Genomic DNA, 16,455 nt, shown 5'->3' with positions numbered 1-16,455 from the left:
GCTGTTTTCTCTGTGAGGAAGCAGCATTGAGTGGGAAAATTATGAAGACAAGTAGCTCACTGCACTCAGCAAAATGGAATATGAGCCAGCATGATAGAAAATTTGTAAGAGAATTTATGGTAATTGTGAAGCCGATTATTATTCTCATATTTTTGTCCCTTGTTGACAATTAGTCATAACAAGAGAGTTGGCAGATGTGAATGGAAAGGATGATGTTAATCGGGCAAAATGCTTTTAAGCAATTTTCTTCTATCAAACAGGAAATATTACTCAGCAGCAAAACAGATACACATGCAGGTCATCCTGCAGGCAGATGGACATTTATTGTATTGGTACGAGGTTGCGGTTTACTTTATTATACGTCTAAAGAGAACCTATTGTGGTTTTTGTCATTTCCTCATGTATACTGTTGTGCTCAACATGGCCAAAGTTTCAAACAATGAGGCCAGCGTGTGTCCAAGCAGTCCCTGTGAGCCAGACGCTCAGGCTTCAGGCAGCTCTAAATGTTTCACAGTTTTTCATTACTCTTGGGTTCGTGTGACCCAAAAGTCACTGATATCATTAATATGGTCACCTCAGCCACACAGCTGTGAACACAGACGCCCACCACCTTTGTTTGTGAGGGGTAGCCATCGCAAGAAGGTTGGATTAAGGCGAGAGGAGCTAAAACCTTTTGCTTCAGACGGTGGATGACCTGAGTATAATGTAAATAAGGATTATGTTGAACTTTGAATCATGCAAAGCTGCTCCAGCAGAGTCCAGTAATAATTGTGGGTAATTTGTCTATGCTGTAGACCCAAACTTGTGATCTTCAGCCCAGTATTGTAATACATACAGTGCGGTCAATGTTATCATGACTAATCATAACGGGCAAAAATATGGGGATATCATCTGGGTTAGCAAACACTCAAAAGTAAGTAAACAAAATACTACAAAAACTGCAGTATTCAGTTTCATGCAAGCATCACAGCACTGACAACACTGTAAGGGACAGAGGTGAAGTCAGTGAAGGGAAAAATGGGCAGGCTGGCACAGAAGATTGCATGTTAACAGAGCAGTCTCCTGTGTATTCACTTTGTGTTGACGGGAAAATGATAGATTCCATTTGGTTTATGCAGAGTCTTTAATTTAAGCTTAGAGTAATGACTCGCCTTTTGCCCTCTCACTCATATCGTCTGAGTTCTGCTTTGTATACACTGGCCACCGATCCAAGGTGCTCGGTTTGGGGCGCAGCATCCATCTCATAATCTGAGTCTCCTATGACACTCGTGCTGGGCGTGTCACCAGTGTGCACACATGAATTCACCTCTGTGGATGCAATTTGTAGTTTCTCAGAATACCCCAAGGTTTGGGTTTCAGCTCAGTAACCAGTCAGGGGCGGGCCTCGGCGCGCAGCATTAGCCCAGTTTCAGCTCGGTTTCATCAGGCAGCAGGAGTGCTGCCCAGCCTCAGGCAGTGTAACAGTTACGCAGCGAGTTCCCCTGACAGGTGTGGATATTAAAAAAATAACACCAACATTGTTGACGTGCGTTCATTCTAAATTTAAAGTTTCAAATAGGAAAAGTTTAGATCACCATTTTGATGTTTTCAGCTTTTCTGACAGTTTTTTTTTAATGTTAGACACTCCAGCTGCTCGAAAGCCTGGATGAAGAGGATTTATGTGCAATATGAAAACATTCAGGTAACACTAAACCAGCACAATACAGCCTTCCAGATTTGTTTTAGCTCACCCTGCTGTTTTAGTGTGTGTTATATATTCTTGGGAATAGAAAAGAGGGGCAATTAGCTGAAATAGAACAAAGACACAGTAATGGAGAAAGGTACTGTGAGGATATCGTACACCTAAGGACAAAACTCTGAGTTTGGTACATTTATCACACTCGTATCAACACGATGAATGACTTCTGAGATCCAAAACCTGAAGGAGATATTTTCACAAAACAGTGCACATTTTTCTTTTAGGCCTGCTATCAGTAGAAATGAAGGCATCTGCAAAGCCAATATTTCAAATAAGTTGTTATGGTATTGCAATTGTGTTACATCACATATGCCTGTCAAGTTTGAAATTACACTTAATGGCCATCATTAAATCAAATCTCTTATTTCTTATTGGGAATATTTTTATTTTATTGAATGCAGTCCCAAATCAAAGTATAAATACATCTATGGTCTGACTGCAGATTATATCCATCCATCTTCATCCGCTTATCCTAATACATTAGAGTCATTCTGAGCTGAGACAACACAGAGACAACAATATGATCACAAGTACTTTAATCAGGCACTTTTTACTTGAAACATTTCTCTGGATGAGCCTCGAATGATATGTGTGAACATGAGGAGGAATTTCCTCGCAGTGATACCGCGGTACGCACAGTTTGGACAAACACAAAGTCAAGGCGCAGGTAACACTGATGAATACATAACAATACAAACAACAGGGTACTTCTTTTTTTATTTAACAGGTAGTGTTCACGTATATTTGGCCAATAGTTTTCTTCTAAATAAAACATACTAATCCTTGCAGCTTCTGAAATCTGCCTAATAGATACATAAAGATACTGCATAATGTTAGATAATCTTATAGAGTCTAAAAATGGAGATTAGGCAAGGACATTATCTGGTTACTAACGCAAACTGACACATTTTATTTTCTTGCCCAAAACGCAATTATATTGATGAACACTTCATGTCATAGGCAGCTGTGTAAAAGCATGATGTGAGACATTCTCTGGTGGCATTTAAACATTCAGAAATGTAGATTTTTTTGTACTTCTCTCATATCAAATGTAACACTTATTGGTATCGGTTTTTAGTCACATAAATGTTGTGTACACTGATGATAAAAAGAGCTGACAAAAATCCATCCATCCATTTTCTTCTTCTTATCCGGGGCCGGGTTGCGGGGGCAGCAGCCTAAGCAGAGAAGCCGAAGCCTCCCTCTCCCCGGCCTCTTCCTCCAACTCATCCAGGGGGACCCAAAGGCGCTCCCAGGCCAGCCAAGAGATATAATCTCTCCAGCGTGTCCTGGGTCTGCCCCTCTTGGGTGACATTCCCGGAACACCTCGCCCAAGAGGTGTCCAGGAGGCGTCCTAGTCAACTGGCTCCTTTTCGATATGGAGAAGCAGCAGCTCTACTCTGAGCCCCTCCCGAATAGCTGCACTCGTCACCCTATCTCTGAGGGAGAGGGCAGCCACCCTTCGGAGGAAGCTAATTTCTGCTGCTTGTATTCATGATCTCATTCTTTCGGTCACTACCCAAAGCTCGTGACCACAGGTGAGGGTAGGAACGTAGATCGACCAGTAAATTGACAGCTTTGCTTTTATGCTCAGCTCCCTCTTCACCACGACAGACCGGCAGCGTCAGCATCACTGCAGACGCTGCCCGGTCCATCTGTCAATCTCCCATTCGCTTCTCATGAATAAGACACCAAGATACTTGAACTCCTCCACCTGGGGCAGCAACTCGTCCCTGAGCCGGAGTGGGAACTCCACTCTTTTCCGGCTGACAAAAAAGTTCCAAATAACATAAATTCGGTTTGTCAATAAATTTGTAGAGCAAAAAATGATCTGGACAGAAAAAAAAAAAAACTGCTGCAAAATTTCAGTGTTATGATAACACTAATTTACATTTTTAAGTGTTTTTGTTTTATTAAACATTTCACTGAGGAACATTAGTTACGTAGATAAACAGCTTACATTCTGTGGAAAGATTAGGCTGCAGATAAGGCAAACTTTACCAAATAGCTGCTCGGTGTTCCCTTTTCTTTTTTTTTTTCATATCACAATGCAAAAAAAAAAAAAGCAGTAAGGCTTGTTGTGAGAAATTAAAGCCATGTGCCTGAAGAACAGGATCATCGAATGTCAAGTTCTGTTTTGCAGAATGTGATCGGGTCCGTGTGAAGGACTAAGAGAACTTTTTCAGCGTTTCACATTCATTGTTACCTTTGATGGAAGATCAAACACTGAATCTGATCACACAATACTCTATTCTGACTGATCTTTCATTTGTTCAAGCAAGGTTGTTTCTTCTTCTTCTTCTATAAATATTTACAATTATCTCTTTCAAAAATCCACTTCATGAAGAATTAATGGTGAGCTTCACTTAAAACCACAAAGTTAAGAGTTACAAGAGACGCCACAAAGCTTACAGTACAAACAAGTATACAGTACAAGCTACAAATATACAAATGTAGAAATGTATTGAGGTTTTCACAACCCTTTGACACCTTAATGCCATTTTTGTCAGAAACCACACACGTATAAAAATATATAGACAATGCTTTTGTACAAAATATTGACATCATTTATGGATCTCCATTCGAATGTGCAAATTAACACTGATCAACAAAAGAATGTTTCTTTAATAGACACATGCACGCGCGCACGCACACAAACCGACACACACTCACACAAAAGGCATAGTCCTTTTTGGCCTGTTAGTGATGTAGTTTTTCATGAGAAAGCACCACAGCTGCAGCGATTTGGACTTCTTAATGTAACGTTGTGTACTTCTCTTGAGAAAGAAAACAGAAAAGAGAATAGCACTGACTCATTTCAGGTCACAGCCCCTGTGGTCATACAGTAGAACAAGATTAGAACAGCAGTTATTCAGCTCAATTCATCCTTTAGAATTTAAATCCTCAGCTCTGCCTCTTCACTGTGTTCCAAATTATGTTCAGTTGTGCTGATCACAGAGGCAGAGGGGCCCTGTGAGACACTGAAGGGTGTAATTGCAGGAGAACGTGCTGCCAGTGGCGAGAGAGACGGGGAGAAACTTGGAGACATTGCGACAGAGGAGATGGATCCTTCGGCGCTGATGGGCGATCTTCGAAAGGAAGCCAGGTTTGGGAATGTCCTCCCTATGGCGGGCTTTGGAGGTACAGTTTTGGCCCCAGGGTGGGCCACAGAGGTTATGAGCGGTGGGGGGTCAATTCTTGACTCTGCTTTTGCTTTGTGATGAAATGACTTGCGAGGATGAGGAGGAGCAGTCTCATCTTTTAAACGTGCTATTTCAGTAAAAACATTAGCTAAAGGTTGGAACTGGGGACACCAGTTCAGTAGGTAGTCCCAGTTATAGCTGCCCCTCAGCTCCTCATCACTGGCCACGATGGCTGTGAGGGAGCCATCTGCCGAGGGCTTTCCATCCTCGGGGAAAGTATAGTCTTTAGGGCGGGAGATGCTGAGTCCTCGTCCCACGCCTACATATCCGCCCCCTTCGTCCCTGTAGATTGGCACCTGGCCAGCTAACAAAGTACTATTCACACTGCCCACTTTCTTCCCTTTGAACCAATCTATAGAGGGCTCACAAGACACGTCCGATAGCTGATCAGCATCCTGCTGGATTCCAGAGTCTGGGCCTCGGGCAGAGATGCGCTCTTGCATCGAAGAGGAGATACTTGACACTCGAGGATATTCATTTATCATTCTGATTTCATCATCCTCTGCTGCCTCTGCCTCCGCTGAGCCACGGCCACTGGAGTGAGAGGGATCCAGGGATCCACCGCGAGTATACGGACCCCCGCTAGTGCCTCTCTGATCGGTTGCGTATCCAGGAAGGGCCTGATGGTAAATCATTTCATTGGCTGCTAACTTTGTTTCCTCAAACTTGTGCAGCAGGGTCCCTGACATTGGCGCTCGTTCGTGCGTCTTCTGCTCCTTCTTCCGACGTCTTAATTTAACAAAAAATAGTGCCACGGCAATTGTTATTAGTATCACTATGATCCCAAGCGAAACTGCAATGACACTGACAAGCAGCATGTTCACATCTGTGGTGAGACCAAAAGACGTATGGGTAACATCTACAGTAACTTTGGCCACTGATGTGCGAGACGTCTCCAGAGGGCTGTGAGCGGTCACATCCAGTGTCATCACACGTACCTCTCTTTTAGAGCGACTCGCGTGTCTACCATAGCTGTCCATCTTCAAAGAGATTTCCCCAGTTGATTTATTGACTTCAAAATAAGGTGAGTGGTCTGCTAAGGAGTAGAGTACAATACCATCCACACCTCCGTCCTCATCTCTGGCTTGTACTTTGCCAATGATCTGACCTTTCTTTGCTCCCTCAGGCACTTCGAATAAGAACTGTGAGGAGGTGAAAACGGGATCATATTCGTCCTCCCCCATAACATAAACCTTCACTGTTACAGTAGCAGAATAGTTGCCCGCATCCACGGCCACGGCCACAAAATGGAAGGAGTTTATCTTCTCAAAGTCAAAAGAAGAGCGAGTTCGTATTTCGCCTGAAGTTTGATTGATGAAGAATCCCTCTCTGCCTTCTTTCAAGGACTCTAACATGTAGTACCTTAGCTGCCCAAAAACCCCCCTGTCGTGGTCGATCGCATGCAGCATGGTAACTAAGGCGTTCTGGGGCTGGTTTTCCCTGATGCTTGCAGTTACTAGATTGAGGGGGAAGAAGGGCCGGTTATCATTGATGTCCTTCACTTCTATGCTGACAGGGACCAAAGCGTAATGCCCCTGACCATCAGTAGCCTGGACAACAATCAAATGGGACAACCGTGCCTCGCTATTCAGCGGTCTCTGCAGCCTCAACGCTCCAGTCCATTGGTCTACATGGAAAAGATCTGTCTCATCTCCCGAGCTTATAGAGTACTGGACCTCACTGTTCGGAGCAGAATCTGGATCTGTGGCAGATAAATGCAGGATCTCGGTCCCCGCTGCAGTACCCTCACTCAGAACCACGCTGTACTCTGTTCGGCTAAAAGCTGGAGGGTTGTCATTGGCATCCGTAACAGTGATAATGATCGGAACGCTGGAGCTACGCTGAGGGATTCCACGATCCGATACCACAACCGTCAGGTTATAACTTGGCACCGCTTCGAAGTCCAGCTTCTCCACCAGGATTAGGCTGCCAACTGTCTGGAAGCCCCGCCCCTCCAAGAAACGTACGCTGCTCTCAATCTGGAAGGCATTACCCGAGTTGCCACTGGCGATGGCAAAGTCAAAACCACAGTTATCCCGTAACAGGTCTCCATCCACAGCTTCTAATGTCAGAACAGTCGATCCAGGAAGCCCATCTTCAGACACAGTGGCTCTGTACTCTGACTGGTGGAAGATGGGCGCGTTGTCATTTATATCAGACACTTGCACATGGACGGTGGCCATGGATGAAAGGGGTGGAGTACCCTGGTCTCGTGCCTCAATCACCACGAGAACGGAGGGATTCTCAACATCGAAGTCAGTTTTTTGCTTGCAGAACAGAGTACCTGTGAAGAAGCAAAGAGTACCGTCATAAAAAGAGCAACTTCATTTTAGGTTTTCTTCCACAGCCCATCATATTACACATCAGTGCTGGTTACACAGTGATGAATACCTTAAGTAAAAAAGTAAATTACAATTACATTTTGTAAACACTGTGGCATGTTTGGGTACACGCTGTTTGAGGGAACATTATTTCAGGCAAATGGAACCCATTTGAGAACTAGAGACAGCAAAGCTAGAGGCAAAAAAAAAAACGGCCCTCTTTTTATAACGCACTTATTTTTAGATGCGATCTGAAACCCAACATCTGAGGCAAATAACATTAAATCTCATTTTCAATTACTTATAATGACCAAAATGATTAAATATTTTGCAGTGCTTATTGCAAATATGTCCAAACCCCAAATGAGCATCCAAGGAGAGCCTCTGTAGGGAATAAGCTTTTTAATGAAGTGTAATTAAGGGGCTCTTAAACTCTGGTTAGACTATAGTTACAAACAACTATAAATGTGCAGAGAGTAAACATACCATTGATCGGGTCAATGTAGAAGGCACCTTTAGTTGACGACACGACTCTGTAAGTAATCTTCCCGTTATCCCCCGAGTCACAGTCGGTGGCTGTTACTGTGACGACCACACTGCCTGCTGGGAGGTGCTCTGATACAGTCACCTGATAAGCAACGCATGATATAAACATATTCATCTCCATTATAGATGCTTAAAGACTTCAACAAATACTGTGGTGAAATGCGCGGGTGTCACAGGCAGTACCTGATACAAGTCCTGAGTGAAGGTGGGGGAATTATCATTCACATCATCCACCAGCACAGTGAGGTTGGCCTCGCTTTGATGTTTAGAGTCAGAGGATCGGACTGTCAGCGTGTACCATGTCCTTTCCTCGTAGTCCAGCGGGCCGGTCAGAGACACTCCTCCTCCATAACGGTGAATTCCAAACATGCCTTGGCTGCTTGCATCCAGGTGTAACGTGTAGGAGAGGGCTGGCCCCGAGTCGACATCGTTTCCTGTCACTTGGGTGATTATCGTGCCGATGAGCGTGTCTGTATATGTGAAGACAAAGAAAAGACACTTAGCTGCAACTTAAATGAAACATAGAGGGTCTTGGGTTAAGAAAAAAAAATAGAAAAACTTTATGAAGAAATATCCGGTCCTGGAAAGCCTTGACCTTATAGACAGGAAATGAACGGAGGAGGAACTTGGCTGCAGCTTGTTTCATCAAAGGGTCAGACTTTTCTCACTGAGCCCCGCTGAGTGAGCTGCCAGGGAGTGTGATGTGAGGCTTTATGATAAGATCACTGGACTAACTTCCACTGTGAAGCTGGCTTACCCTCAGGCACTTGAATCTTCTGAGGCAGAGGAATCATGGGACTGTTGTCATTGAGGTCGATGATGATCACAGTGAGGGTGGCAGAGCCAGCGAGCCGCGGGGTTCCCCGGTCTGTTGCCGTAACAACAAGCCTGGAGCGACAAAATTAAAGTCAGCTTTTTAACTTTTAAACTTTCTGAACCCGGTTGCGCAATTCTTCATCCCCAACCAAGAAGAGCCTGTTTTTGACTGGATGTGTGTGTGTGTGTGTGTGTGTGTGTGTGTGTGTGTGTGTGTGTGTGTGTGTGTGTGTGTGTGTGTGTGTGTGTGTGTGTGTGTGTGTTTTACAGCACTGAAAAGTGGCTGAAAGTCATTTTAAACATTAATAAAACAATATGTTTAAAATTATCGGCAGGGGAAACATGACTTTCTTATAATGTTGAAAGCCTCTGATGCACAATCACAGGCTTAATTCTGCTTTTCTCTTTTTTTTTTTTTCTCTGAGTGGCCGTCCTTAATTTCAGTCAAGCCTGCAGTAGGAAGACAAAATCTTGGATACTTTAACTGAAAATATGCACATAAAATAAGTTAAACGATTAAAACAAGGATAAGAGGGAGTGCACGTTTCAACAGACCATAAATGCACGCTGAATCGCTGATGTCAGGATGTGACTGCAAACAAATAAAATAAAAATGAGACTCACTTCGTTTGGGTCCAGATTTCTCTGTCCATTATGGCTGCGGTGGTAATACTGCCAGTCAGTGGGTCTATCTTAAACAAGCCACTCATGGATGATGATCTGATAGAGTAGGTCACCTGACCATTTTGACCCTGGTCCCGGTCATCTGCAGCAACCTGAGGGAAATAACACCCCATTTTGGAAACAAAAATATAGAAACATTTGCAACAGCTATTTTAGTGTAACTTGAACTAGTGAGCAATATTGGACTTGGAAGTCAATAGTTCATAAAAAATGGGTTATATGGACCTGGCTTTATGGCACAAATGATTATAGAGTAAATTCTTCTGTGACACTGAGAACACATGAAACTGAACAGCCATTTCCCTGCAGTACTGAGCCGATCCAGTTTTCTGATGCTTGACAGTTTTTATTCTGCAACTTCACACTTAAACAACAGCCAAGCATAATAAACATGGAGGGGGGAGCTACTGCACCTGGATAATGGGAAAATCGTAGCCCTGTGCCTCCCTGATGTAGGCTACATAGTTCTGGAGTTGGAAGCGTGGCAAGTTGTCATTTACATCCTGCAGGATTAAGTTGACGGCCATGTAGGAGCTAGAGGATGCCGTCTCGGCTTTCACCACAAGGCGGAGTTTTGGGGTCTCCTCAAAGTCCAGCCCTTCAGATTTCTGAACCCATATTTCACCTAATTCACAAAAAATAGCAAGGAGTCATTTTCTAGGTTTCAAAAATACAGCCTTGCAGTGTGTACCGCAATCTGTACACTCACCAGTAATGGTGTTTATTCCAAAAGACTGTATTTTATTTCCACTGAATATGCTGTAGGTGATTCCACTTTTAGAGCCATCTGGGTACTGGGCCTGAGCCTGCGTTACGACTGTGCCTAAAAGATGGAAAACACACTATGTTGATACATTTCATTTATTTAAGTTCACACATTCTGAAGTGAAGATTTTAAAATCACTTCGACCTTTAGCAGCGTTCTCTTGCAGACTGACATCTCTTGCCATGCGAGAGAAACGAATCCCATTGTAGCTCTGCTCCTTTATGTAAATGATAACCACTCCCAGGGAAGATTGCGCTGGGTTCCCTTGGTCCATGGCCTGAACGATTAAGGTCCGCTGGCTTTGGGTCATGGTCTGCAGCTTCTCTGTGGCCTGGATTTCTCCTGTCAGAGAGTTAATCGTGAAGCCCCTCACGGGGTTGGCGAAACGATAAAAAACGGAGCCATTAGCTCCAAAGTCTTTGTCCTCCGCTCTCATAGTGGCCAAGACTCGGCGGCTAGAGACACTACTGGCAGAGATATTCACAATAAGCGGGTCCTGAATGAAGAACGGTGCATTGTCGTTCACATCCTGAATATAGATAGTCACCTGAGCAGTGGAGTTACGTGGGTTTGCAGGGGAAGAGTCAGTGGCGCACACCTCAAAGGTGTAGGAAGCGGATCTCTCTCTATCTAGGGGGGATGCTGTGATAATGCGACCTGTGCTTTGGTCTATCATGAACATGCTCTGGGAGCCATGGCTCAGAAAGTACAGCACTTGGCTGTTGGGACCATGGTCCAAATCAATGGCTTTCACTTCCAGGACGAGTGAGCCAATGGGAACGTCTTCCAAAATTTCAGCTGTGTAGCTACTGCTCTGAAACTGGGGGCTGTGATCATTGATGTCCAGGACTATCACCTCTACGGTAGCAGTGCTGCTTAAGGAGGGGTGACCCTGGTCCTGAGCTATCACTGTTAAACTGTACCCAGGCCTCTTCTCCCGATCGAGAGGCCGCGAGGTGGACAGTACACCGGACTGGCCGTCCAAGCGGAAGTCTCCAGATGGATCTCCAGCTGCAAGCAGAGCAGTCGCAAATGGCTTGAAAACATGTAAAAGAGTGGCAGTTCTGCTGATCATTTAAACACCAAATCAAAAGAAGTTCTCACCTGTAATTTTGTAGCTTATCCTCCTGTTGTCTCCTGCATCTGGGTCAGTGGCTCTAAGGGTGAACAGAGGTAGTGCTTCCAAGTTTTCAGGCACCTCTATGCTGTAGTAAAGACGTCCAAAGACGGGGGCGTTGTCATTAACATCGATCACCTTGATCCTCACAGTTGCTTTAGCATAGTTTGGTGGAAGGCCTCCATCTTTTGCAGAAACTGCCAAAACGTAAACAAAGCACACACTAGTATTAACTGTAATAATGCATGATGAATACTACACAGTAACATTTGAATATCAGAAACAAGTCTTCTCATTATGTATCACAGCAGTCATGTTTTATCTGTATGATGGCAGTACCTGTGACAGTGTAGTATTCCTGAAGCTCCCTGTCCAGAGACTTGGTAGTCATAATCACACCTGTGACTGGGTTGATGCTGAAACCCTCCTGTGAGATACCATCATACGTCACCTGGCCATTGGTTCCTATAGAGAAACATACATGGTTTTAAAATAATCAGAGAGTTATAAAATGCATTTACAACAAGTTTCAAATTCCCTTCTGAAAGCTTGTATACTTGTTTGTTTGTCACGACTTTTGCTGTATAAGCGTTTGGCAGTGGGAGCCCTCCCTCAGGTGTCTGGGTGCCAGATCGCGTGCTACGAGAAAGCAGCCTGGCAAGCTCACCTGTTTACTTCACTAATTGCTTTTGAGGAGAAAGTTTATAATCCTTCTGTTTTATGTGCTTCTGACTAAGTACAGGAGAATGCATCATCCCCCCACCTCCCCATGTGGTCTTCAATTAAAAACAACTGTTAATATCGCTAAAGTGAACACACAGTGACCGCTAAGAAGAATTAAAGGCGGCACAAGTATGACATGATGGATCAAATCTCTCCACATTGTATATCAGACCTTGGTCCAGATCAGAGGCAGACACTGTCAGCACACTGGTTCCCGGAGGCTGGTTCTCAGAGATCTGTGCTTCATACTGGCTCTGCTCAAACCAAGGCACCTCATCATTAACATCAATCACATGGACACACAGCAGCTGGATTGATGAGTGTTGGGGTATCCCATGATCCTCAGCGATTACTGTGAGGTTAAAGATGTCCTGCTCCTCACGGTCCAGAGGTTTGAAAATAGACAGAGAGCCTGTAGAGAGATGAATGAAGGGAGAAATCTGAGCAGAGATTTCCTCTCTGTGTGTACTTTATTATAGCCCGATAAACAGAGTTACAAAACTACGGTATGAAAGTATGTCATCAAAGGCAATAAAATATACCGCTCGCCATGATTGTGTGTAGTCAAGTTATTTAAAAATCAAGTGTGAAAACTTGCCGTGTGAGGACCAAATCAGTGCTAATCTCCTCCACACACACACACACACACACACACACAGCTTTGCCTACCTGAGCGCTACCACCACCACTGCTGTAACAGCCCAAACGGTCTGGCCGCAGTTTACGAGATTTTCCACTGCAGAATGCCGCAGCCATCGAGAGAGAAGCAGTAAACACACACTCTAGACACGCAACAGCCAGGCCTGCCGTGCTCCGCAGGAATTAGAGGCACCCTATCCTTTTCATTATCCTGCCCTGAGAGGGTAGAACTTGCACTGCTTCAATTTCAATTTCATGCTTTAAAATGAAACGCAACTGTTAAAGAAGGAGAGGGCCGGGGCTGTTTTCCCTTTTAACTTCTTTGTGTGTGTTTGTTTTTCACTTTGTGCCTTGCTAGGACTGAGATAACTTGCCCCTAAGCTTTTAATCTGGTAAAAGTTACAGGCTGGAATTTTTCACCTAAATTTGATTCCTCTGTGATCCTACTGCATCCCCGGTCACTGATAACACATGAGCAGAAAAGAAAATGGGAGGAAACTGGGGGAAAGTTTTCATTTTTGCCGTTTTCTGAGCGTGTGTGTGTGTGTGTGTGTGTGTGTGTGTGTGTGTGTGTGGGAAGGGGGGGGGGGTTGTGGCTTCAACACTGTGGACTGCAATTTATGTGCAAGCTGTGGTTGCTCAGACAACAAACACATCTTTTTTTATTTGATACGGCAAAGTCATTTATCAAAATTTGATGTGCTAATCCCTGAATGGTGTTGTCTTTTGCAGAGAAGAAATCCCCCGTATCACCAGTGCACTCTCCCCACTTCTCGAAAGGAAAATTAATGACCTCCATTCTGACACTGAGTGATGAGAATGTGTCTCACACTGTGACTTTACAGATTCATAATAATAGCCTGATAGTTCTCTCTATTGTGGTCAGCTGTGACGCCAAAGTAATGAAAACATATTGTCCAGAGCTGTGGCAGGCCTTTGGTCGCTGACCCCGAAACAGGAGCAAGCCAGGTGCTCAAAGGATTAACTTGTCACTATTCTAACAAATAACCAGCGCGCGTGAAAAATACTTCAAGATGAGCGCACGAACAAGGCTGAAGCAGAAGTGACACGCATGACAGACGCTGAATGTTTCCATCCCCGAGCTGCTCCGGGAGGCATCCTGGTTGGCGACTTGAAGGCGAGGGCGGAGCAAATGTTGACACGTGTCTCAAACACCACAACAAAGCCCAGAGAACCAAATAGCCCAAGGTCAGCGTCGACTAAGTGACAGTCTAATGCAAGCACACATGCGCATGCCTGCGCGCGCGCACACACATACACACGTGCGCACACATAAACACGCGTAACTGATCCCTTCTCTAATGGTTCCCAGAAGCCTGAGCAGGAGGTTCTTTGGTCTTTCATGGGAATAGATCCACAATAACAGATGATGGGTTGTTGTGTGTGCGTGAGTGCGTGTGTACTTGCACATTCTTCTGTGTGTGTGTGTGTGTGTTTGATATTTGGCAAGCTGGTCTGTCTGGCCTCCAACTGAGAGAAATAAGTCATGAAAGGTGAAGCAAGAATTGGGCTGACCTAAGAAGTAAGCAGATTATTAAAACAGTTTGTGTGTGTGTTTATAGAAAGGAAGGTTGGGCGAATGCTGTGGTGGGGGGTTCGTGTGCAAGTGCATAGAGAAGTGAGCATATATGCAATGCAAAATGAAGTTTAGGAGATTCAGATGCAGATTTGCTTGTCGAGTTAAACTGAAAATATTTCAGCTTCAGCAAAAGATTTCCACGACACACTTTAGTTTATAAATGCCTCACAGTGCAGAAAAAATCAAGCGAGAGCTGAGGAGCTGAAGCTGAAAGTTTTAGTGTAATAATTAGCAGAAAGACGGGGAAAATAAGTAAACAACTTAAAATAAGAGATCTGAAAACACGTCCTCGTTATAATCTTCAAACATGTTTGTGCTAAAAATGTAAACATGTGTTGTATCTGTAATGTATATGAATAACTCCCTGCTTCCCAGAACCAGATACAGCAAATATGCCAGATGCAAAGAGATGCTGTCACAGAACAAGGAAAAATTTTCCGAAAAGTCCAAATCAGGCAGGAAATTTTTAAAAATATTATAATTTTTGTCCAAATGGATCCCTCATATGCCTGACCGATGCAATATTATGACCAGACCATTTATAACATGAGGTTATATGCAAAATCTTGAATTATATCATCTTTGAAATAACGTATATCCCACAGAGTGGTTATGATCAGTAACTTAATGGTTCCTGGGGCGTTGGAGTCTATCCCAGCTATCACTGGGCGAAAGGTGAGGTACACCTGGTCACGCTGTCGGTCTGCCGCAGAGGTAAATTATGAAATTATAAGGAGTCAAATGGAAAAAACATGCAGTCTCCTTAATATAAACTAAAAAAAAAGTGGTAACAAAATGTTTTGTTCATTCATTTCTCTACAACTGACCAACATGACAACACACATGACATGCACAACAAGCCCTCATAGGTAGGCAGTGACAGCTGGGTGCAGATATGTCAAGATCTTTACTGTGCTTGTGTTATTACAAAGTAAAATCAGAATAAATTCAAGTATATTCAATGAGTTTTGGGCGTTAGCAGCATAAAGAGCGTGTAAGTGCCTACACTGGCTCTGGGCTGCACTTACCAGTATTAGGGTTGAGCCTGAATGTCCCCGCTGTGTTGCCTGATTGAATCCTGTAGGTCACTCTACCATTCTCCCCTTGATCTGCGTCTCTGGCCATGACATACAGCACTACAAAGCCCACTGGCTGGTCCTCCATCACACTGACAGCTGTTGGCGATATCAACACTGGTGGATTGTCATTCTCATCGGTCACGTACACCCTCGCCGTGACAGAACCCCAGCGCCTCTGGCTGGCATCAGGAGCTGAATCTGTAGCTTTTACAACCAGGATCAAGTTTGGGGTGACCTCATAGTCCAGCTTCCGGTCCAAGGAGAGAACCCCAGTTGAGGGGTCGAGGGTTAGTAGACCAGGGGTATTTGGCCACTGTTGTAGTATGGAATACACCAGTTTGCTGTTGGACCCACTGCCATCCTTATCTGTGGCCTGGAAGGTATAAACAGAAGAGCCAGCCTCCATGCTTTCAGAGATGACAATGGTGATGGGGTCCTCTGGGAACTGAGGAGTGTGGTCATTGCTGTCCTCTACGTCAATGTCCAGGTGGACAAGGGTGCTGCTCGGAGGGGCCTTAGAGAAGTCATCCACTTCAATTTGCAGGTTGTAGCGCGAGTCTCGTTCATAGTCAAGAGGACGAGCCAAGTAAACGTCTCCAGTCAGACGATCCACAACAAATGTCCCATCTTGGTCCGTTCCCCCCACCACTGTGTAGGTCACCTGGTCCTCCTCTAAGATCCCTCTGTCGTGGAGACGGACTGAGCCAATGACAGATCCGGGCTTGGCCTCCTCCACGGAGTTGAAAGATATGGAGAGTGAATTCTTCTTGGTAGCAGGTCTGTTAATGCTGATAACCTGCATTAAAGCAACACATTGCATTTATATTTTACGGCACAGCAACATGGCAGCAGATCTAATGCTTCACTCAAATGCCCGGTGGCGACTTAAGTTTGCAATTCTCAATACAGAATGAAAATATTTTATGGATTTTCGGCAAAGTGAAAACAGATTTCTTCCACTCCGCTCACTTGCGTCGTACGTGTTCACAGGGAATAAATGAAACCCCTTTACAAAAGGCTTTTATGGGCTTCAGTAACGTGGCAGCTAAGATTAATCTGACATTCGTTTGGCTGCCAAGAAAAATAATAGATGATAAAAGTAACGCAATCAGAAAAGGAAATGGTGAGAGGCTCTGACTTTAGCACTGAGGCGTATTCTGGTGCTGTATATAGTCTTACACTCCTCTTGACGAGCAGTTCGAGTGTCTTCAAAGACTACAATC

The 16,455-nt window shown here is 44.4% G+C and overlaps 1 protein-coding gene across 1 annotated transcript in view; it reads right to left on the bottom strand.

The window, feature by feature from the left end:
• Window positions 1-2,257: 2,257 nt before the first annotated feature.
• Window positions 2,258-16,455, bottom strand: part of LOC115790681 (protocadherin-16-like) — a 79,111-nt gene continuing 64,913 nt past the window's right edge. Inside the window, exons 10-21 of the mRNA XM_030744561.1 lie at window positions 15,182-16,028; window positions 12,087-12,326; window positions 11,531-11,656; window positions 11,179-11,388; window positions 10,219-11,085; window positions 10,018-10,131; window positions 9,722-9,933; window positions 9,249-9,400; window positions 8,566-8,696; window positions 7,992-8,278; window positions 7,749-7,890; window positions 2,258-7,225 (exon numbers count right to left, since the gene is read on the bottom strand). Of these exons, the coding sequence (XP_030600421.1) occupies window positions 4,635-7,225; window positions 7,749-7,890; window positions 7,992-8,278; window positions 8,566-8,696; window positions 9,249-9,400; window positions 9,722-9,933; window positions 10,018-10,131; window positions 10,219-11,085; window positions 11,179-11,388; window positions 11,531-11,656; window positions 12,087-12,326; window positions 15,182-16,028 (5,919 nt within the window). The 3' untranslated portion in view covers window positions 2,258-4,634. The remainder of the gene's footprint in view (window positions 7,226-7,748; window positions 7,891-7,991; window positions 8,279-8,565; window positions 8,697-9,248; window positions 9,401-9,721; window positions 9,934-10,017; window positions 10,132-10,218; window positions 11,086-11,178; window positions 11,389-11,530; window positions 11,657-12,086; window positions 12,327-15,181; window positions 16,029-16,455) is intronic.

This window comes from Archocentrus centrarchus, chromosome 13 (assembly GCF_007364275.1).
Source record: "Archocentrus centrarchus isolate MPI-CPG fArcCen1 chromosome 13, fArcCen1, whole genome shotgun sequence".
NCBI lineage: Eukaryota > Metazoa > Chordata > Actinopteri > Cichliformes > Cichlidae > Archocentrus > Archocentrus centrarchus.
The sequence above is the reverse complement of the archived record's forward strand: the minus strand, read 5'-3'. Positions and strand labels throughout refer to the sequence as shown.